Below are 23,898 nucleotides of genomic sequence, written 5' to 3' on the forward strand. Positions count from 1 at the left end.
CTGTTTTTCCTGTTCGTCCTCCCTTTTTTGATCAGTAAGCATGGAGAACTGCACAGCTCTGTCTGAAGGTCTCCTCTCCTTTCCTCTCTGCTTTCTTCTCACATGATCTCATGCCCCACTCTTGAAAGCTATCTACATGCTATGACTCCTCGCGTTGTTGTCAGGTCAGCCTCTCCTGTGAGCTCTGTAGTCAGAGAGCCGCTTGAAACCTCCCCTTGGAGTATCACAGGCACCTCAGCCTCCGCATTTGAAACTGTCCTTCCACTAGCCTTCTTCAGCTCAACAAATGACGCACTGTCTGCCCAGTTGCTCAAACCAGAGGAGCATTCTTCCTTCTTTTCTTCACTCCTGATCAGTCCAGTTCATCAGCAAAAATGCTGTTATCGCTACACACCAACTGTTCTTCCCACCATCTCTGCTGCTACCACCTCAGCCCAAGCCACCACCTGCTCTTACCCAGGCACTGCACTAGTCCAGTCTGTCTCCCTGGTTTCATTCATGTACCATCTCTGTTCATTCTTCACAGGAGCCAGCACTATCTTTTAAAATTTTAGCTGTATCTTAATCACTCCCTCCCCTGGAGAAGGAAAGGCTGCCCACTTCAGTATTCTGGCCTGGAGAATTCCATGGACTGTATAGCCCATGGGGTCGTAAAGAGTCAGACACGACTGAGCGCTTTCACTTTTCACTAATCACTCCCTAGCTCCAGTGGCTAGAGTAAAATCCAAGCTCTTTCTTACCGCCGCCTCTCCCCTTGCTCTCCCATATGGTCCTTATACCGGCTCCTCAAGTCACACACTGTCAGGAATGTGCTCTCCCTCTTCCATCTCTCCTACCTCCATCCATACCCAACACCCTCAAATAGTGGGAACAGCCTTAGAAAAGGCACAGCAGCTTTACTGGCAAAGAATAGACCGCTTGGCTAGTGTGCAAATTCATTTCAGAAACAGGATCTAGGTTTTGTGGCACGTTGAGCTTATACAATTGGGGAACCCTTTCAACAATACAAAACAGAAAATACAAAATTAGGTGGGGGAAGTAAATTTTTTAAGTGAGAAATAAAATCATAACCAGTTACTGGAACTTTAGAAATTAGATCCCTTTCTTCTGCAATCTCTTTAGACAGTTTACCCAAAATGCTTACATAGAAATGTTTCCTCACTGCAACCTGTCTTTTCCCTCCTAAAACAACTATTTCCAGCAACTCCCCATTTCTGAGATTCAGATAAATTAAATGACTTTCCAAGCATGGCTGCTCCATGAGCCTGTGGCAGTAAGACTACAGTCTCGGTCTCCTGGCACCGACATGGTAAACCCATTAAGCCCCCAATTCCCACATCTGTATAGTGCCCCTCTATGCCAGCTGTGCCAAGCACATTAACACCAAGTAAATAGTAGACACCCTCCATGGTGCCGTAATGAAAAGCGGAGTGCTGAGACAGAAGCAAAGTAGTGCAACATGTCTGCCACGTTGCGAACCCAGGAAAGACTGCTATGGAAAGGCAGCCTGGAGGTTCCAAACCCAAACAAAGCTGGAACAAACACTTCAGCCTCAGGGGAAACCTGAGAATTTCCGAGAGCAGCCGTGAACTGAGGAATTACCTCCCCAGCCTGTGCTCCTTAGGGCAAAGGGTAAAAAAACTCAGGCTCCTAAGGGAGCCTCTTACATCTTTTGTAAAAGAAAATACTTCCATCCTGTGTGGCGGTTACCATTCACAGACTGTCCCGGTGGAAGTAGATTGCTGTGTGTTCTTTTGGTGTCGAGAATTTCAAACTGGCTGATGATCAGTGCAGTCACTGAACTCCTCCTTATGGTAAGCTTCAGAGTTGTGTGACAGCTTGTTTTGTTTCTTAAAAGACAGTGTGATTTTTCTTTTCTTTCACATGACAGAATTTTTTCTGTCACATGACAGAATTCTTACCTAACATCAAAGCATCTTACCTGACTAATCATAAAACTATCCCTTTTCCTCATGAACACAGTTACCTAGGGCACAGTTCCCAGCACTGTATGCTGATCCTTTCCAAAAGGAGTCTCCATTTTCTCATCCTTGAATCACTAAGCTTGTTGTGACTGCCAAACAACACAAATTGGAAAAGCAGAATTTCAGCTCAGAGGTCGTACTCTTGAATGGTTTGGTTAAAAGCCACCACCATGCCACTTAAACATCCCATTTTTCCTCTCTTTTACTACTAACTAGAAAGTGATCCAGGATTCCATTCAACATGCTCATGCACAGGCCAATGCTGAATTATGGTCGGGGAAGCCTGACCGCTTCCCTGACATGCGAGCCACTGTTTGACGGCTGCCACTGAGACGGTCTGTTTAGCACTGAGAGGAAGAGATTCTGTGCTGTGCTGCTGTGAGCTGTGTGAGGGGGCTCCTGCATCCAGGTCCTGGGGACAGTCCTCAATTACACCTCTCCCCTATCTCTCACCCCGGCTCAACTGACCCCTAGAGAGGCCGCCCTCATTTCTGACCTCAGTTCTTTTCTCAGACAAGTTCCCACCGCCTAGAATTGCCTGCTTTGCCTCTGCTCGCTCCAAACGTTGCTTTCACTTCAAGATCCAGCTCACATCCTACCTCATTCATTCACTCACTTAGCAGGCAGAGACAGCAGGTCCTCCCCTGGTACCTTAGGTTCACTCTCCACCAAGTCTTACCCACCAGTGATGAGCAGGCACTGAAATTGGAAAAAGATGTGATAGACAACGGAAAGTATGAAGTACTGAAGGAAGGTGGAGGAGTTATCTGGAACATTCTTAAGGATGTCATTTACTCCCCAGTGTAAGGTGTGGGGTGCAGGTGAGGAGTGGACGAGCCCTAAGGAGATGGCATTTAGCAGACCTGGGGCGTAAGGAGGACCGGGGCATGTGAGGATTGCAGGGCAGGCCAGGGTGGGAAGCGCTACCCAGCTCTAAGGAGCACGTGAAGACTGTGCTTTGAATAGTAGCTCTGCCATTCACTCTCTCTCTGACCGCAGGCAAGTTTAAACTCTCTGCTTAAAAGTATCTGTAAAATGGAGATTATAGTGCCTTCCTGATAAAGTTGATATGAAGGTTAAATACGTAAATACTTAGCATACTTCCTGGCACATAATAGTAACAATTGGTAAGTATTATTATAACTATATCATGGGTAAGTGAAATCATAGTTGTCTCTTTTAAAAATTAAATCCATCCTTTATTATAGGTATTTTATTTTTCCTTTAAAATCTACAGTCATAAAAAAATATCTACAGTTATCTCCTTACAAATAGGTATAGAACATGGTTCTTGATCACTTTTTTTAATAATGGCTCATGCTTCTTTGTACATTAGTGATACAAAATATTCACCATTTCCCTTCTACTTTTCCCCAAGTACTTAATACAACCTTTCTCTGAACTTAGAGGAAAGTACCTCACAATTCTAGTTGCATGCTCACTTTTTTGGTTACTTATTTTCTTAGGTTAACTCTCAGCTGTAGTTAGAAGTTATGTAAAATGAAAGTTTCTTTTTTGCAGAATTTACCATGTTTTTATTTAAACTTATAACAACCCTGTGAAGGAGGCAGGGCAAGGATGATGATCACTATCTTACATATCAGAATACTTAGAAATATGAAGTGACTTGCCAAGATCTCATGATAATAAGTGATGGAACTGGGGCCAGCAACGCCAGTTATCTGACTCCTACTTGCATGTTCTTTTTGTCATGCCAGGCTGCCTCTTACTAGTTAGTGGTCATTGTTTTCCTCCTCTGCCCTTCCCCAGCCCTCCTCTCTCTCTCTGCCACTGAATTTCTAACACCTGTTATTGCCTTCCCCAGGGAAGCCCATCAAAGTCAAATCAAGAGTACTCTTGCCTGGAAAATCCCATGGGTGGAGGAGCCTGGTAGGCTGCAGTCCATGGGGTCGCAAAGAGTCGAACACGACCGAGCGACTTCACTTTCACTTTTCACTTTCATGCATTGGAGAAGGAAATGGCAACCCACTCCAGTGTTCTTGCCTGGAGAATCCCAGGGATGGCGGAGCCTGGTGGGCTGCCGTCTATGGGGTCACACAGAGTTGGACACGACTGAAGTGACTTAGCAGCAGCAGCAGAAAATTATACTGCAAATCAGACAGAAGACATTCTTTGTTGCTTATTTTTCCCCACTTACCTCAAAGAGATAGGAAACTCATAAGAGTCAGAAAACTTTGTTAGAATTTAGAACTTTAAGACAAAAAGAAACAAAAATGGTGATATGTTTCAACTTCATTTGTTAAGAAACAAGAAAGCTAAGGGAAACACTTGTGGGTTAGCTTAAAACATGTTTGCCCACAGTGTTTGCCTTCCTTAAATTTCATTTTCTTTCTTTCAGAAAAAGACATGATAAAAGCAGGATTTTAGGACCATCTGTCCTGCTTTATACGTGAAATGTTTTATTCTAAGTTCAATTTTTACTGACTGTAAAGCTTCACAATACAGTGGAAGGAGCACTGGATTTGGGAATCAGAAAATTTAGGCTCCAACTTCAGCTCTGTCGTTTAATTTTCGTAAATTTTTTGAGTATCAGGTTTTTCTTGGAGTTAATTGCAGCAGCCCTATTTCCCAGGCATCATTATATGGAACAAATGAGATAATGTCTGTCCAAGTGGTTTATAAACTAAAAAGGACTATACAAAATATTATAAGTATTATTCATACATTTAACAATTCATTAAGGGTCTCCTCTGCATACAGCACTATTCAAAAGACTAAAGAAAATTCAAAAGTGTGAGATTTGCCCTGCTTTTGCTTAGTTGACAGTTGTTTAGTTTATAATGTGAATGAGTAGATAAGATAAATTAAATATTTTGAAGAACAAGACTTACAAAAACATTCTCATGCATTGTTCAGTCTCATTGTCACGTGGGACTCACAGCCTGAGCCCCAGCTTCAGTGGACAGTGTTCTACAGTCATGGCGCTCAACCTTGCACTGACTTCCTTGATGTTTTAGAATCAGGCGTGCCATTTTTATTGAGGCTGCCTCAATTTCCGTGACCTTAGTGATGCTAGAATACTGAGGAGACATATCCTTGGCTACTCTGCAGCTTGCTGGAATATTTCTGATTCCTTCCAGGAAGCAACTAGTGGCTTTACATAAGGTCATATCACTTCACTGGTTAAATCTCTAGATAGTGTTTCTGCTGACCTGTTTCTGATCTAGTTCTCTGTTCTTTTTTATAAATAGAATCAAGTTGAACAGTTTTTTAAATGAACAAATGATTAAGAAAGTAAGAACTTTGACACATTTTAAGAAAATGGGCTTTTTCAGTCAATTGAAAATAATGAAAATTTTGGAACCCATCTTTCTTTAAAACCAGAGGGTAGTGATATAATAGTTCAGCTTTTAAGCCAAACCATCCACCTGTGAAAATGAGACCCTATCCTGTATTAACGTTTTTTTAAGCCTTATTTTTTAAAAGCAGATCTATCTTCTCTCCTTCCCTGCATCATTTGCTCATGCTGAATTCAGAACTAGTCTCTGGCAGGTGACCCAAGGGACTTAAAAACCATGTCTAGCTGACTCTGGTTTTTAAATTTAGATCAAATGACATTGTCTTTGAAGTCTCAAGAGTACTACTTAAGGTAGCCATATCAGAGGGGCGTGCCTTTCAAAGTACTCCTTACTGGCTGGCATCCTTAATATGAAAAGTGAAGGCTGGTCAAAAGTAAATGAAAAAGAAAGTTTTATTGGAGTTATGTACTCTTAAGACAGCTATTTCAGACGGAACCTTGACAAGTTATCTCATTGCCTCTAGACAGGAATACACAAGGCATATGGGTATCTGTAGTATTTTAAAAGACCTTGGGGGACCAGGATTCTTCTATAACTCATTCCAGAATTTAAACACCCTCACTTCAGGAAATTCTTCCCTATATTTAACTTACAGGCCCCCTTCTGCAGCTAACACCCATTTCCGCTTTTCTCTGTCTCCAGTCAGGATGGAGAACAGCTGGCCAACAGCCTCTGTGTGCTCACCCTCCATCAGTGAGAAAGTCATTTGGGCATCCCCGGGCTGCTTTTCTCACCCTCCAGCAGTCAAGTCTTTGAACCCAATTGAGATTTTCTTTTTCTGTTTTTATTTGTGCCTTGTTTCTCTCTCATCGTTCTTTTGATTATCAATGAATAAAATTTGGAAAATGTAAAAATACACAGATGAGGGGAAAGTAATAGCCCTACAGTCTATGGAGAGAAACCACTGTTAAGTTAGTTTTCTATGTGTTACTTATACAGTTGAGATCATATCATCTATATCAGCACTGAAATATAGTCTGAACTGCATATGTAGAAACTTAAACATTTTTTGGCAGCCACATTGAAAAAAGGTAAAAAGGAATAGGCAAACTAATTTTAATAGTAGTTTTCCTGTAATTCTAAACTACTAACTTATAGGTGTGTAATCAGTATTTTTAATTATTAATATTTTACACTCCGTTTTTATTCTAAACCATCTAAACCCAGTGTGTATTGTACTTTCACAGCACATCTCAAGCCCAGCTAGCCGCCATGCAGTTACTCAGTAATGTGTAACTGCAGTGTTGAAGCACAGTCCTTGCAGTTGTATGTACTGCTTTCTTGTCTGTCATATCTTAACCCTATTACCAATGCCATTACCAAATTTTTATATCATTTTAATGGCTGCATAATATTTCATCAATTAGACTTACTGTAAGTGTATCTGTAGAAAGTTTTGTTCTTCGTAAGTAACCGTGGAGTGTTCTCTTTTTACTTTTTTTTTTCTTTCACATTAACTGAATGTTTCTCAACACATTGCCCCAAACAACAACAAATTATTCCTTTTGGGTACAATTAATCAAATCCACTTATTCGTAAAACAGATATATTCACTTAGTATCTACTAAGTGCTCTGTACTCCCTTAGATTGGGAAGTGGAGGAGTGTGTTTCAAAAAATAGAAGGCCAGGTCCCTTCCATACAAGACTTGGCTCCACAGTTGGACTTCACACATACTGTATTTTATTCTGACTTAAACATTCTTCCGGAGAAGGCAATGGCAAGCCACTCCAGTACTCTTGCCTAGAAAATCCCATGGACGGAGGAGCCTGGTAGGCTGCAGTCCGTGGGGTCGCTCAGGGTCGGACACGACTGAGCGACTTCACTTTCTCTTTTCACTTTCATGCATTGGAGAGGGAAATGGCAACCCACTCCAGTGTTCTTGCCTGGAGAATCCCAGGGACGGCGGAGCCTGGTCGGCTGCTGTCTATGGGGTCGCACAGAGTCGGACACGACTGAAGTGACTTAGCAGCAGCAGCAAACATTCTTCCCTCCATTTCTTAATCCTTCTGCACCTTAATATACACACACAGCCTGACTGATTGACTCTACTTATCTTTCAAAGGCCAATCAAAGATAGTCACCTCTGCTGAGTCCTCTAGGTGACTACTGGCTCCCTCCTCCATCATGCAAAATGGATGTTGTGTTCAGAGCACTGTGGTGTTCCGGTGATTGGCTAACTCTCTGTCTTCTCGACTAGAGTGGAAACTATGATGATAGAAACCTTATTTTATGAGCCTCTTTATTCCCAGTGCCTAGCAGATTGCCAGGCAGTGAATGTGGATTTCAGTACTGTCTACTGAAATATGTGTTGAAATACAAGTGATCATGTTAAGCATCAGTTGGATGGTATAATTACAAGTATTGATCAGGGAGTTCAGAAATTGGCATATGGTTGAAGAAGGCTTTAACAAATGAGGCAGGATTTGAACTGGGCTTTAGGAAGATGGTTATGCCTACATGAATGGAGGGGAGATGCCCTGTTCCAGGAAGTCTTGTTTTTCAGGAGGAATCCTTTAGCATTTATCAGCAGATAAATATCTTTCTAGATCTAAAACACTGTACTAAGTTTCAAGAAGGCTGACAGGGCTTTGCAGAATTAGAAAGTACTGCTGACTGCTTCATGTGATCTTTAAGTTTAAGCTGTGTTTCAACTCTGGAGATGTTAAAGGTCATTTTATATGATACTTGTTCAATAATCCTTCTGCTAGGGATAACTATATATAAGAAGAGGTAACATCATTATAGAAATATCAAATGACTGTTATTGCAAACCAGGTACCCTCCCAAAGCATTTTTAATGAATTATTTACTTAACTCATTTAATCCTCACAACACTTGAGTGAACTCGGGCCCATTTATCCTCTCTTATGTTACAGATGAAACTGAAGCACAGAGAGGTTTAAATAATTTAAATGTAGCACAGCCATCAAGTGGAGGAGCTAAGATTTGATCCCAGAAGAACAGTTTTAGGGCCTCTCCTTTCTAGCTATGTTAAGAATAAAATGTTTTATACAGAGATCACTTAGCGTCTGTGGTTCCAGAACAGGAATCCTATCATTATAACCTTTCTCTAGTTCTCTTCATTCCTCTCTGACTGCTCCTTATCTCACTCGTAGGCTCCTCTTTTTCTGCCTCATCATGAAAAACAGGAGTGCCTCAAGGCTCAGTCCTCGGCCCTCTTTTCTCTGATTTTATTCACCACCCCTGCCCAGTGATCTTATCTACAATTTTTTAATTATCACCCACACTGAATTGAAGCACAAGTATAAATCTTTAGCCCAGATCTCTTTTCTGATATCAGACCTCTATCCAGATTGCCTTCTGGACATTTTCATAGCACATTGTCTGTGCCCATGTTGTTTTTGTTTTTTTTCCCTGTCTTCCACCAGAACCATCGTAAGCCTCATGCTCTTCCAGGGCTCTGCTTTCAGCAAATCGAATCTCCATCCAGTCTTTCACACTGGCCAGGAAGCTGTTTGATTCTCCCTTTCCTGGTTGAACTCCAGCCTTTGCAACCTCTGCTGATTTCCCCTAACGTGCCTGTGTGTCTGTAGCTACACATTTCCTCTCTGGCCCAGGCCTCCCTCATCTCTCACCTGTACTACTGCACAGCCTGTGGTCGGTCCTCCAGCACCGCTCCAGACCCCCTCCCGCCTGTTCTCCAGCTTCAGAGTGTACCTGTCAAAATACAGATCAGTGTCTCTTTCTTTCTCTCCCTACCCACTCGACATACACAGACATACACACCCCTAGCCTAAAACACTTTATTGACTTGAAGAGAAAACTCTAAGCATGGCCTCTAGGTTTCTGCATAGTCTACTCTAGACCACATTTTCCTCTTCAGCTTTATCTTCTACCAGGCTGCTGTTCACTTGATGACTTTTTGGGTCCTCAGACATTGTTCTCTTCCTTGATGTAGGGTCTTGACATATCCTGTTCCTTTTGCCTGGATGCTCTCACCTACCCACCCACTCTTCACCTGGTAAAGAAGTCTAGTCCTTCAGATCTTGGCCTTGGCTGGGTCAGTTCTGTTATAAGCTCTCTCACCCCATGATCGCTCCTGCACAGCACGTGTCAGAGGTGGTCATTTTATGTCTGTAATTTTTACATTAATGTCTGTTCACTCCCACTCTGATACAAGCTCCACAAAAGCAGGAGCCATGGCTTTTTTCAACCAGTGTTGTATCCCCACAGTGCCTGGTGTATAGTAGACACTCAACATATATTTGAATGAGGGAGTAAGTAACGTGTTGGTATGTCCTGTTTATACTGTGCCTCTTATAGTAATACAGAGGGCTGCAAGAGAGAAGCCTCCCAGGACATTGTCCCTGGAGTCCCACAGTCTCTAAGCACAATTCAGTGGCAGCTGTCATTCAAGCATTTCTTCCAAAGGCCTTCAGCATCTCTGGATATGGTGACAAAGCTATCCATTTTTCTTTTAAAATAACAAACAACTGAAGTTGTTTCTTTTCATGGTTCGGTTTATGTCAGAGCTTATTAGAAATGAGATGGTGGTTCAGCTTTGCGGTGTCTTTCAAAAGACTTAATTTCACAGATTCTGTCATTGGTCCCTGGAGTCTAATGCTTCCTTTAGCGCTCTGTCTCTACAAGTCTACTTTGTAAATTCTGACCAAGGTTTTAGTTGGTCAAGTTCTTCCTGTGACTGGGCTGTGACATCGCTATTACTCTGATTTCCCTGGCAAAAGTAGATTTTTTTTTTTTTTCCTAAAAGTTTTTCACCACAAACACCTTATCACTCTCCCACATTTCAGGTGCTATCTAGACACTCCGAGGGTTTGTCAGGTAACCTTCCTGGCATCTCGTTTAGACCATGTTTCAGTCCTCATAATGTTTGTTGCCATGCCTGTGATTTCAATATTATTTGTGTGATGATTTCTTAGAAGTGAAAGCTGATGGATGCAGTGATTGACCTCTCAGCTCCTGGGACCATCTGTCTCCCTGGAGGATCACTGTTTATTCCCTGACCCCAAGGAACTCAGCCTTGAGACCAAGCTGGCCTCCAGGTGGGCTCCGGGCTGTGGGCACCCCTTCAGCCTCTGTTCATAGCCTGTGCTGGGACCTCTGTTTTCCAAGCTGGGCCCTGTTGCCCAGGACCACGGAGCCACTCACATCACAGAGCCTGGGAAATGGGTTTCTTCAGCTTGCTTAGTTTTATCCTTTGCTGGTGGAACTTTCTCTTTCACAAATTCATCTCTCCATCAGAACTCCGTTTAAATAAAATCTAAAGGCTTCCTTGTTCAGTTATTCCTTTTTAAAACTCTGGTTTTATTTTATTTAGTCAGACTCTGGCAGGAAACCTTCTAAGCTGAGCCCAGGGGAAAAGTGACCATTGGCACATATTTTAGCGTGTGCTCTGGCCCAAGATTGTTTCTATTTTTATTTTGTTTCTTGTTTTTGTTAACATCAAGGGCAAAGATTAAGCACTTTCACTTATCTGTAATGGTGAGAGGCCTTCAGATTGCTTGCCTGTGGCCAAGAGTTTACATGCTTAAAACTATTAACCTCCAGTGACCTCCTGGGAGATAAGATCTAGCTGTTCAATTTGGCTTTTCCAAAAGGAGGCTCTCTGCTTCTACTTGACCTGAGATAGAAAAAGAAGAAAGATAAATCCCAGCCTTTGCTGGATTTTGAAAAGGCTAGTAGCCTAATTTATGGAGGTTTTTTTTTAAACTAACTTTATGTCATAATTTCTCAGCTGCCAAAAGACGTAATTCTACCTTAGTTTCGCCTTGGCAACCTGCTTTTGGCACTCTGTGCAGCCCTGTCATTGCTCTGCATTATTTAAGCAGTAATCTTTAAGAAGGTGAGAAACTATTATTGCTTTTTAGCACAGTTGACATGCTGTTGGCACAGAGGAGTACCTAGAGCTTCAAACATTTCTAATGGCTGTAAACCAACCTAAACACCTCCATGTAGAGGTCTCACTGCCATGAGGTCATAGCTTGCTACAAGGGGGAGAAAGAAGAAGATCAAATGTTATTTAAAAGTGTGGGGTTTTTTCCTTCTTTTTAAGTATTCTTATTCCACCGAGTTGTAGCTGTAGATTTTGGCCAGGTTCCAGACAATCAAGATTTAGCATTTTGACCAGCTGTGATCTAGTAATGTTCCTCAGAGGAAACATTTTGTAGGAGGGAAAGACACATATTTGAATCTGTGAATTGTACTGCTTCCTAATACTTTACAGTGTGAGATCTGATTGTAGACAGATAAAACAAGCGCAAGCGAATCTGAGAGAGAACAGAGAAAAAAACTTTTCAGAGAACTAAAAATTCACCCCAGCTTCAAGAATGCTCTTGAGGTGGAAAATCTTTACATTCTTTTCTTTATTTCATTTTTCACTGAGCCTCCACATTTATAACAGTTCGTGGTAGAATGTATGTTCATAATTGATACTTAGAATGCATTAGAATTCTTATGACAGCATAACAGGTCTTAGGAAGTAAAAATGCCCCACAAACTTAATGTAGGCAAGAAGAGAAGGCAAAGTTATCAAACCACTTGACCTAAAAACATTATTCTCATTCTCACTGCTCCCTCATATAGAAGTGGAGAGTGTTTTGGTGGCAAGTCCTATGGATTGGGAAAGAGAAGAAAATTAGCATTTATTTAGTCAGACACCCTCTGTTAAAACATAGTTGAGACTTCCCTGGTGGCATGGTGGATAGAAATTCACCTGCCAACGCAGGGGACAAGGGTCTGGGAAGATCCCACATGCCGCGGAGCAACTAAGCCCATGCACAACTACTGAGCCCACGCACTCTAGGGCCCGTGTGCCCTGGAGCCTGTGCTCCGCAAGAGAAGCCACTGCAGTGAGAAGCCCACGCGCTGGAGCCCCCACTCCCCGCAACCAGAGAAAGCTCGCACAGAAAGCAGCAAAGACCCAGCGTGGCCAAAAAAAAGAAACCCACAATTAGTTTCTTTGTGATCTTGGGCAGGTTACCTAACCTCTGTGCCTCAGCTTCTTCACCTGCAAAATGAGGATGATTTTCTTAATACATCATAGAGATGTGAGGATTAAATGAGACCATGTATAAAGCTGTTAATAGAGTACTTCATACCACTTCATAAATACCAGTTGCTATTGTTTTATTATTAATAGTTTATGGAGTACCTACTCTTTGTACTAAGAATTTTACTTGTAGATCCCATTTAATCCTAACTGCAACAACTGTTAGATGGATATACCCACTTTACAGGAGACGAAACATAGGTTCAATGCTTCACCAGGCTCACATATTTCATATAATGGCAGATCTACGTGTGAGGGTCTGGAATATTATATACGGGAGATGTGGAAATGGGAACACATTTTGGACCAATGCTTCTGTACCTCTTTTCCTCTCTCTCAGTCCCTTTTTTGTAAAAAGAGGCTATAGCTTCAGGCAGTAAAACCCACAGAAAAGGAAGAGGGAGCAAGAGTGGTGGGGCAAGGGTAGTGGAGCCCGGTGAGCTGGTTCTGCTGTCTCCCAGATGAGCATCACAGCAAGGTATGTGTATAATGGTTACAGAAGGAAACAGAGTCCTCTTCATTTAGCTTGGGGAAGCAGAGAAACTGTCCCTCTTATAAAAATTCCCTTTCTCTGAAACTGTATTCTTATAGAAAAATAACACATCAGAGGTTTGGGGACAATGAGAATGTGGCTCAAAGGATTCGGGGGAGCTCTTGTAGTCCCACAGCATTTGGTAGATCATGTAAATAGAGGCAGTAGAGCATTTCCGTCGACTAGCGGCTCTGGGCGGAGAAGGCAATGGCAAGCCACTCCAGTACTCTTGCCTAGAAAATCCCATGGATGGAGGAGCCTGGTAGGCTGCAGTCCGTGGGGTCGCTAAGGGTCGGACACGACTGAGCGACTTCACTTTCACTTTTCAGTTTCACACATTGGAGAAGGAAATGGCAGCCCACTCCAGTGTTCTTGCCTGGAGAATCCCAGGGACGGGGGAGCCTGGTGCGCTTCCGTCTATGGGGTCACACAGAGTCGGACACGACTGAAGTGACTTAGCAGCAGCAGAGCATTTCCACTAGATTCAAAGCCTTCCCCACCCCATGTCCTCAGGAAAAAGCTGGAGTGAAGTTTCACCCTAAGCAGAATAAACCTTCTGATTTAGTACTTTCTCCCCCACTCTTATATTTGCCTTGACTCCTGATCTTCATGCAGGCAGCTCTCCCTGATGTGCAGGAGTGGAGACGTGGGTGTGTGGGAGGAGTTCTGAGCTTGTTCCTACTTTAAACAGTATTTTGTACAGAAGAAAACGGTCAAAGGAAGGAGATCTGGGTTCTGGTCTTTCCTCTGCTACTTGTTACCCTGTGTTTCTGTCTGAGAGGTTAATGTTTTTGAGTCTCAGTTCCCTCTTCTGTGGGCCTCAGACATCAAAGAATCTACCTGCAATTCAGGAGACCTGGGTTTGATCCCTGGGTTGGGAAGATTCTTGGAGAAGAGAATGGCTACCCACTCCAGTAGTCTTGCTTGGAGAATTCCATGGACAGAGGAGCTGGGCTACGGTCCATAGGGTCGCAAAGAGTCAGACACGACTGGGCAACTAAGTTTGTTTGTTTTTTTTTAACCTCTTCTGTAAAACGAGGCTAATACTTTTGGAATCCAGAGCCTAGGGAAGCAAATAATAATGACAGAAACCACAATTACAGCTACCACTGTCATCGGTATATATTTCAGGCATTCTGCCAAGGGTTTGAAGTGTGTTATTTAATCCTTACCACAGTCCAATAATCTGTTTTAAAGAGAAGAAAACTAGAGCAGAGAGAAGATGACTGCCTATAGTCATATAACTGATAAGTGGTGAATTCAGCCTTAATTTGTAGCTCCAAATGCACAGGATCAATCGTGGTTGCCGACCCAGAAGTTTGAGCATCCTTTCTCATCACCACTGCTATCTCCAGATAGCTCTGGATATAGCTGAAGAGACAACAAAAGTAACCGACCACAGTAAAGACAGAATGAAAAAGAAGTTAATGACCTTAATTTAGAGACATCGGAGGAGACTTGATCCAGAGAAGCCAAATTTAAACCAGACTGCCCTCCTTGACCTCTAAACTCTGAACCACTTGGCTTCTCCCTCACATGCTGTTGCTGGGGATCCTAAGATATCCTTTTGTGCTTGTAGCAGAAAAGAGTATTACTATTTAACAGTCCCTGATATGATTCAGTTACTCAGTCTGTGTCCTGTTTCACTAAACTGTGGCCTAGAGAGTTTGTAATTACAGGATCTTTGGGTTGTTTTTAAATACATTCCTTTTAATTATAGCATTAAACCCCAAATGTCATGTTTCCAGTTTGGACCTAAGCCAAGCTGAAGGAGACATCCATTCAAAGCAAACGGGTGATAAGGAGACTGTACAGTGAACTTCGGGGACTCTGTCCAATTGCTAGACCTCAGGCTTTATGTCCCCAAATCTAGTGCCTTAGAACAACGGACCTGTGGCTGGAGTGGTGGGTAAAGAAATGCCACATTTTCTGCTGCACCTGCTCCTCCCCAGAACACTCAGGTTTACTTTAGTTGTTTCCAGAAGTAGAAATTATTTATAAGTTATTCATCACAATTTAAATAATGTAATAATTTCATTTGATAAGTAGATTGTCAATTGCCTTTAAAAATTGGTCTTAATAATTAGTAAATCTAAGGATTTCAACTTCTTCTTCCATCTTCATAAAATAATTATGAAGCCAGACTCTACTCAGACAAAAAGAATCTTGAAAGCTTTTGGGCATTTGCCTTTTCAATTGCTACCGTTCTCTTTTTAGGCAACAGTAGAGGTAAAATGTTCCTTATTTTATGGTAAGAATTTAGTTACTACCAAAATGTGTAATGAAGATTCCTTCTAAAAACCTTCTATTAAATATGAAAATTTTAAAAATTATTTTATTAAAAACCTGTGCATTGTGTTTTTATCCAGAAATACAATTTGAATATAAAATTTTAGAAATATCTTAAATCCACAAACATAAGGAAATGGTTAAGTAACTTTTGATATTTCATTTAATGGAGTAGCCACTTAGAATTGAGGTTTTAATAACTTCCAACAACAGGATACAGAATTGTGTGTACTGCAAACACAACTTTCATTTTGTTTTTTGATTGATTTTGTGTCTTTTTTAAATTAAGCACATATATAAAATCAAAGTCTACAAGGAAAATATCCAAATAGTGGTTATTTGATGGCCAATAGGCTTTTGACTGATTTTTAGTTTTTAATATGGTTTATATTTTTAGTTGTCCAGGGAGAATAAATTATTATAATAATTTAAAATGCATGTGTGTTTGTATATATTTTAATACAGTCATTAAATGCTTGAGCTATTTAAAGCTCAGCTATCTTAAAAATTTGGAACATTGCTAAGATCCTGGAAGTAATAAAAAAATTAATTCTGAGCAGCCAAAAGTAATATTACAAAACTCACATAATTATGCATATTGTACCCAGGATATCTGCTGGTCCATCTCTCAAATCCTATTTATTCTTGCTTTGCACACAATTCTCAAGACAGCTACTTTATAAGAACACAACAAATAAGACACAAACGTCAAAAAAGGAGAAGCCCTTGCAGGCAAATGTAACAGTGAGAGAGGACAGACTTCAGATTCAGACATACACCCTGGAAAGGCCCGTAGTCGCTCTGCCATGTTATAGTCAGTAAGACATGTTCATACTGATGGCCCACAGTCATCAAGAAAATACCTTTTTAAATTGATAAATGAAAGTTAGATATATGTATAACTGAATCACTTTACTATACACCTGAAACTATCACAACATTGTTAATCGACTACATTCCAAGATAACAAGTTTTTAAAAGTTTTTTAAATTAAAAAAATACATATCTTTTTTGTTCAACGTACTCTTTTTAGATCATAAGAAAGACTAGTAAAAATGTTTGAAAGGTTTCATGGCGCATAGCTACAAATGGGGGGAAAAAGACTGTGTGATTGTCAGGGTAAATGTTAGACCTGTAGACTTCCTTATTTGTCTAATACCTCATCTTCTTACCATTCTTAAGAGGGAATGTTTTATTGTTACTTGGGTTTTCTAAATTGTATTTGATACTGTCTTTACCTCAGTTCTCATAAAAATTCAGAGAAACTGGAAAAGATCCCAGAATCAGGATGTCAGCAAATGCCAGAGTCTCCATCTAGCAAAGCCTTTGAATCCATGCCTCAAAATAGGAGTAACATCAATAAGGACCTACTGTACAGCACAGAAACTGCTCAATATTCTGTAATTACCTATGTAGGAAAAGAATCTGAAAAAGAATGGATATATGTGTATGTACAACTGAACCACTTTGCTGTAACCTGAAACTAACACAACATTGTCAACTATATTCCAGTATAAAATAAAAAATTAAAAAAAAAAACAAAACAGTAACACCCCAGAGCTTAGCTATAGGTTGGGTGGGTTAAATGGGAAGGTCTGTGTATAATGGCATTTAACTTGATATCTGGCATATCGGACGTTGGTTCTTAGCAAATGTTAGTTGAATTTGAATATGATTTTCCCACATGGGATGCAAATGACTGTGTGGGCTCTGGAGTCAGATGTGGGTTCTGCAACCTTGAAGAAATCACATAACCTCCTACTTGCCTACCTTTTTCACAGGGCAGGTGTGAGAATGCAGCATTTTGGATGCTCAAGAAAATGGTAGTTCCCTGCTCACTGTAACTGGCGGCAGTTTGGGGGAGGAATAGAGGGGTTTCATACTTTTAATACTTTTTTGTCATGCAAAGTTGAGAGCTTTCGAGGCAAAGATGACTATAGCCCAGTGGTTAAGCCTCTATGTTTCCACTGCAGAGGGCCCAGGTTCAATCCCTGGCCAGGCAACCAAGGTCCCACATACTGCTAGATGCAGCCAGAAAGGAAAAAAAAAAAGACGACTATAAAAACCCCTTTGTTCTTGTGTCATAAGCACTGCTTCTTACGCTGTTCTCATGCCCTTTTATCAGCCCAGCTGGAGCCCAGCTGAGAGAAGCAGAGCAGGGCTCCCAGGGAGGGAGGCAGATGGTGGCAGGGAGGGTGTGGAGTCATTCAGCCTCCATAGCCATAAGTAGTTTAAGCACCTGGCCTGGGGTCGCATACCAGCAACATCACCTTCAGTGTTCTGGGCAGGCTCACCTGGTGCTTCTCTCCCTTCCTGGGGCGGGTGGTAACTGAAAGCATGGCCCATCTGCCCAGAATAGACTTGTCTTTGGATGGTGCTGATGCTGTTTTGGTTTGATTACCTAGGCCCCCAGCAAAATCATGTAGAGAGGGATACTGTCATCAAGTAGCCGAGTGAAAACAAGGTTGGCAAAAATGTGCAGCTTTATCCCATCACTGTGAGTTTTGACAACATATTAACTGAAAACCTAGATTAAGGCCAACAGGTTTTGCTCTGTTTTGTTTTTCTTGAGAACTAAAAACAGTAATTTACTAGTCTACTTGCCTGGTTCTATATGTGCCCCAGTGAGCACCCCTAATTATGAAATCACTCTTGGCACCAACACTTATAGCCAAGCAAGGGAGTCTGGTTGGTGCATAGATTATAAGAAACCTTGTGGTTGCCTTTTCTCAAGATGAATAACCTTTGCTTAGACCACAGGGATAAGCCAGCATCAGAAAAAAATCTGAGGAGAGGGAGCAGGGAGCTGGCTTAAGGGTTTGTGGCCATGGATACAGGTAGAAGGAACCGTAGATTCTTTCTTCTTTTGCAGGGCACTTTTCATGTCTGTAATTTGAAAATATAATAGAGTATGTATGGTATATATATGTGGGTGTCTTTCTCCTATAAGATTGGAAGCTCCTCAGAGGCAGGGCCTGCTCTGTTACATCTGTTTCCTCTCCCCAAGGCCTGGCCTGGCACATGTAGTAGCTGTTTGTTGGATGAGTATAGTTTCAAGTCTAACCTCTGCTCCTGCCTGGTAGCTGCCTTTTTTGAGAGCCATTTCTCTGTGTGTTTCCTTATCTGAAGAATACACGTCACATGGACCTTGTGTTCATACCTCCCTCTGTCTCTGGACCTGGTTTGTTCATACAACTGTATCGAAGCTGATAGCTTCAGCCAAGCATGATGTCTGGAACTGTGATCAGTCCTCCAGGGGTAGCTTCACCAGTCCAGGATATAAAATGACCATCATTTCCAGAGTCTGGATACTCTATTTCCATTAACTAATTATTATTTATTATTTCGGATTTAGACTAATAATGTGCAGCCTGCTTTCTTGACAGGGTTTTTGTGAGAACCAAGTGAAATGATGTATATGAAATTACTTCAGAAACTATAATGCTTTGTATAGCCAAACAGTGATTATTATTGCTGGCCCAAATATCTTCCTGAGAAAACTTAAGTTTGAAGGAAGATGAAGACCAAGTATTACAAAATGTGTGCGACTACCATTATACAGGAGAGGTCATTTCCCAGGTTAATTTTTCATGAAACACACACACATCTCCTTGGCCCTGTCTCTGCCAGCTGTCTAACACAAGGCGATTAGCATTTGGGTATTGCAAAAGCTATTGACCATTGAGTTATGAGTCATGGATTTTAATCCAGCCTTGCCCCTGCCTCGCTAAGGTTATCATGGAAAAGTCTTTGAAGTTCTCTGCCAAATGACAATATCTGTTTTATGAAGGTAAAATAAGACTTGAATATGAAAAACAAGAATATTGGTAGCCCTACAGACATATGAATTTGATCACATCCTCATATATTTTTCTTTCCAGATCCAATCCCTCCAGTTGCCTCGACTCCTCCCCATATGACATGGCCTCTACCTTGGGCACTCCCCTCTGCATATATTTTAGTATGTCTTGTATCCTACTTAAAGGAAGTTCCCAGTGCTGAACTCATAATACTTTGTTGTATCTTGCATTTGGACACTGCAGTTACTACTAAGATTTGAGTATTATCAATTTGTATTTTCTCAAACTTGAACATATTATTTTCTGTCTCTTGATCCAGAAGGTTTAAGCTAAGTTCTGAAGTTGAAAAGTAACTTCTCGTTTTTCTTTGTCTTCTAGTGACAGACATCACACCTCCAGCGCAATCCCTGTTCCAAAGAGACAAAGCTCCATATTTGGGGGTGCAGATGTAGGCTTCTCTGGGGGGATCCCTTCACCAGACAAAGGATATCGGAAACGGGCCAGTTCAGAGAATGAGAGACTCCAGTACAAAACCCCTCCCTCCAGTTACAACTCTGCACTAGTCCAGCCTGTGACCCCTGTGCCCTCCACGGGAGAATCCGACAGAAAGACAGCATCTCTGTCTTCCTCCTTGGACACCTCCTTGGACCTCTCCAAAGAAAACAAGAAAAAAGGGGTAGATCTGGGTGACAGCTTAAATGGAGGCCACATGAGTGTGAACACTAGCCAGGAGCAGGGACAAGCCCTCTCGGGGCCTCCGGCCACAATCAACGGCACCCTCCTGCCTGGTGAGCAGGCCAGCTCATCTGGCGCCCAACTCCCCGGGGGCTTCCACCCGGTCTCGGAAGCCGAGCTCTGCTGCACCGTGGAACAGGCAGAAGAGATCATCGGAATGGAAGCCACAGGCTTCACCTCAGGCGATCAGCTGGAAGCATTTAACTGCATCCCCGTGGACAGTGCCGTGGCAGTGGAGTGTGATGAACAAGTTCTGGGAGAATTTGAAGAGTTCTCCCGAAGGATCTATGCACTGAACGAAAACGTATCCAGTTTCCGCAGGCCACGCAGGAGTTCTGATAAGTGAAGCGAGCGGACAGATGGTAGGACCAGGATGGAGTCACTGCTTGAAATGAGGATAAAGCTGCACTGGTTACCCTTTGTAGTAATTATGACACAAAATGAATATTAATGGAGGATATTCCTCAGAAAAATAGACTTTGTGAATCAAGGAGGGACTCAGGATCATTGTGTATCAATGGGCCAGACAAAGTTAGATTTTGCTTGCAAGATTTTGCTTTTCAGGCCTGACAGTTGTTTTAAGGCAAAAGTCACTCTCTAGCTTGAGTCACCTTATAGGCATTTGTTTGCTTTTTTATTTACACTTATAGGTTATCCTCAGAAGGAAGATGATAATATATAAATAATATAATGAACTCGCCTTTAGATTCTCATAGCATTTGCCCTCACCATAGTTTATGAAACTTTTGGGAAAATTGAATATTCAGTAAAAGGTCACCATTGACTGAAGGGTCTTTGGCCATCCATTAGGTTGATGTGTAAGAAGCACAATGGTCTCCTATACAAAGGCCCATCGGCCTCTGCCCCCGGGCTCCACAGTCAAACCAGCTGTTATGCCATTGGCGCGGTAGATGCCTTGTGCATCCTGACCACAGAGGACACCACATTCGCTGGTTCTTTAATGCAGTTGCCATGACCTCCCACCTCTTTCAGTCAGCCATACCCTTGATGCAACCCTCAGATTATATGAAAAACCTCACCTCTGGAGGATCCCAAGGGACCCTCAAGGACCCTCCCCTCCAAGGTTACTATAGTCAGACAGCATCAAGTTCCCTTTGGGGGCCAAAGTTTTTATGTGGGCAGATGCTGTTGTCAAAAACTGGGTGTGCTTTCTGGCAATGCACTCACCATATAGAAATCCCTATATGTAAATCCCATGTTAATTTATTAAATTTCAGTTGGAAAGGAGGCATTGTGTATGATGAAATATACGTAGGGAGTCAGGCTGTCCAGTGTGCAAACTGCAAGGCAGTTGATGTAGTTGGTCAGAGACTAGATGAGGCATAGAACACTATTGGTGTGTGTGCAGTTGCATAAATATTAAATTATGTTTTTGAAGTCCATTTTCATTCCTGGAGCTCAGATTTCATTTGCTATTGCTGTATGCTTTATATACCCAAGGACATCGCCTCAGGGTTGCAAGCTCTTTAAGGAGATTTTATGCTTCTATCCATGTATTATATAGAAGAATAAAAATTGAGTTTACTTCACTCGACCTGATTTTTTTCCCAGTTTTGAAATTCCTCTTGAACCTACATCTCCATATGTTACATCATGACAGGACTAGCCTAAGCAAAACCTGTGGCTGTATCTAAGCTAATGTTGTTGACTTCATTTGAGTTTACATATTGTGTATAGCAACACACCATCACAGGTGTACTCTGCAATAGCTCTTCGTCCTACATAACAACTTAACTCATAGGTTTCATAATCATTGTCATACTTCGTCCAAGCATTCCTGGGCTCAATTTTAATATATAGCTACATTGTTAAATGGAATAGTTCATGTTGTTATTTTTTCATGTAAAGAACTCACAGAATCATTGCATGACAGACAGACCCAACCTGCAAGCAATTAAAAGCTTTAACTTGATCTGAAGAAATCCATCTTATTTCTCATAAATAGGTGGAACTACTACAAACCTGGAGCAGAAGCCATCTGTAGAGTCATGGCTTCTTTGACAGTGTACTGTCATTCATTTTAGAGTCAGTAAGGGTGGAGCTAGACATAGTCTTAGATGTACATCCGACTGGGCTGTGGGTCCTCCAGTAAAGCAACATCTACCTCCCAAGCCCAAAAGAAAGGCTTTGAAGGACTGTGTTAGTATTGAACAATGGAAGGTGAATCACATGTGATTTGTGGTTCCTCAGATATGGGAGAGACCTTTAAACTCTATGCCAAACTCAAAGACAAGATACATTTGATTTAGGCCCTTCAGCCTAGCTCCTGGCACCACCAAACAGAGGGACCACATATAGGAGCACCCGTGTTTTACAGTGTCCATCTCAGGTTCCACAAAACCAAGTAGAGCCTGGAGCTCTGGGATTTTGTCAGTCAGTCTCCCATTTATGGACTCCCTGATTCTGGGGTCCACAGCTTTTCACCCCCACAGCATGGAACCCCACTATTGAATGTGATCAGGGAGCCCAGAACTGATGGATAGTTACCTGCACATTTTCCTGATCCACACTGTGTCCAATGATGTTATCCCTCAAAACACCACTTGTAGGTTTGGGTTTGTTTAGATTTGGGGTTTTCATTGAGTTTGTTTGATGTCTGCAGTTTTTGCCATACTTGGATATATGTAAATCCTACAGCATTACATTCTCCAGGATTAAATCTCTGACATTTCCCAAGGCTGCAGAATTCATTTTGCCTCTGTTTAAAGTGGCCAAGGCCAAAATATGGGATGAAGTTATTATCTCCTACTAATCTTTGTAATTATTCTTGTAAACCACTAAAAAAACAAAATTGCTTTGAAAATATAAGTTGAAATGAAAACTCAGGCCTGTCCATTTCTGAACTAAGGGCCCTTTCAATTTTCATGTAGCCAAGACACTCTTAACAGCCAGCAAATGTTATCAGGTGAATATTTGCTTGTGTTTTCTCTCTCTACTCCCTTACCCACTTCAAAAATTCCAGAGATTTTTCTCCCCAGAATATTAGTTTTGGAAGATTGTATCCAACTATATTTTTTTAGCAGTTCTAATGGTGCCCATTTATCCTGATTTAACTGGTTATTTAAATAATTTTTTAAACCACCACCAATAATAAATGGCATGTGAAACTGATCTGTTGGTAGTTGGAAGAAAAGTCAGCATCTGTATTTATAAAATAAAATTGATTAGTATTTATTTTGAGAGTAAAAGTATGTTATTTCCCTGTGATGTTTGAGTCCTGTCTTCTTCATTGTTTTGAATTTCATATTGAAGCGGAGTTAACTATGAAAACCTCATTCTTAAACAGTCTGCCAGCCATTCCACATTTACTGAGCTAGCCCCCCTTCCACTTTGAAAGGGACTGGACTAAACAAGTTTATATGAAAATCAACCTTGACCCCTGCCACAGTCTCCAGTTGGGAGTTGGGGAAGGAAGGGTGGCATAGGTATATTAACAATTAAGTACAATTCAGTGCGATAAATTCTATGATGGAGAGATGTCTAGCCATGCTACAGAATTCAGAGGAAGTTATTATGACTCAAGGATTAAGAAAGTGTCATGAAGTTAATACAGATGAAAGATGTATGAGACTTCACATTACAGATGGAGGGAACAGCATGGGCAAAGGCCCAGAGTCTGGGCAGGGCCGCACGCATATTTGCAAAACTGCAAGGAGTTTGCTGTGCTTGGGCCCTGAATGGATGTGAGGAAAGGTAAGAGGAGAAACTGAATTGCAGGCCCATGGGGGAAGGACTTAGGATAAAAGGTGAAGAGATTTGGATGCATGCTATGGACAATTGACCAGTAACCTTTCCAGTCTTTAAAACAGAAGAGTAACTTGTTTAGATGTGAATTTTAACTAACAGCCAAGTTGAAGCTGGACTTGAGTGATACTCTTCTTAATCTTCTGTACCATTTTGTTTCGGAAAAAAAAAAAAGTCTGTGTCTGAAAAAGAAGTTCATCCTTGTGTTCCTAATGGATTCAGGGTAATGAACTGGATTTTTACTATGTGGTACAAAGGGCAGCCAGCGTCTATTCTTTAAAAGCTAGATTCTGAATGCCCCAACTCAGCCACTTTGACATTACAACCCTGGTCAAGTAACTGAACTAAGGACTCCTCAGTTCTTGATCATTAAAGAATTGAAGAGAACTCTGCCTTTGCCATTATGTTTGTACAGGACCTACACCATCAGTGTTGTTCCT

General features: G+C 41.6%; 1 protein-coding gene across 3 annotated transcripts in view; it reads left to right on the top strand.

Annotated features, from left to right (window-relative positions):
* The window catches only part of UVRAG (UV radiation resistance associated), a 323,717-nt gene extending 300,812 nt beyond the window's left edge, over positions 1–22,905 (top strand). For all 3 annotated transcript variants that reach the window (XM_055423714.2, XM_055423715.2, XM_088843195.1), the window contains one exon: positions 19,337–22,905. In XM_055423714.2, the coding sequence (XP_055279689.2) occupies positions 19,337–20,039 (703 nt within the window). In that variant the 3' untranslated portion in view covers positions 20,040–22,905. The remainder of the gene's footprint in view (positions 1–19,336) is intronic.
* The last annotated feature ends 993 nt before the right edge of the window (positions 22,906–23,898 follow it).

This window comes from Moschus berezovskii, chromosome 14 (assembly GCF_049115385.1).
Source record: "Moschus berezovskii isolate FMDL1 chromosome 14, NW_MosBer_1.0, whole genome shotgun sequence".
NCBI lineage: Eukaryota > Metazoa > Chordata > Mammalia > Artiodactyla > Moschidae > Moschus > Moschus berezovskii.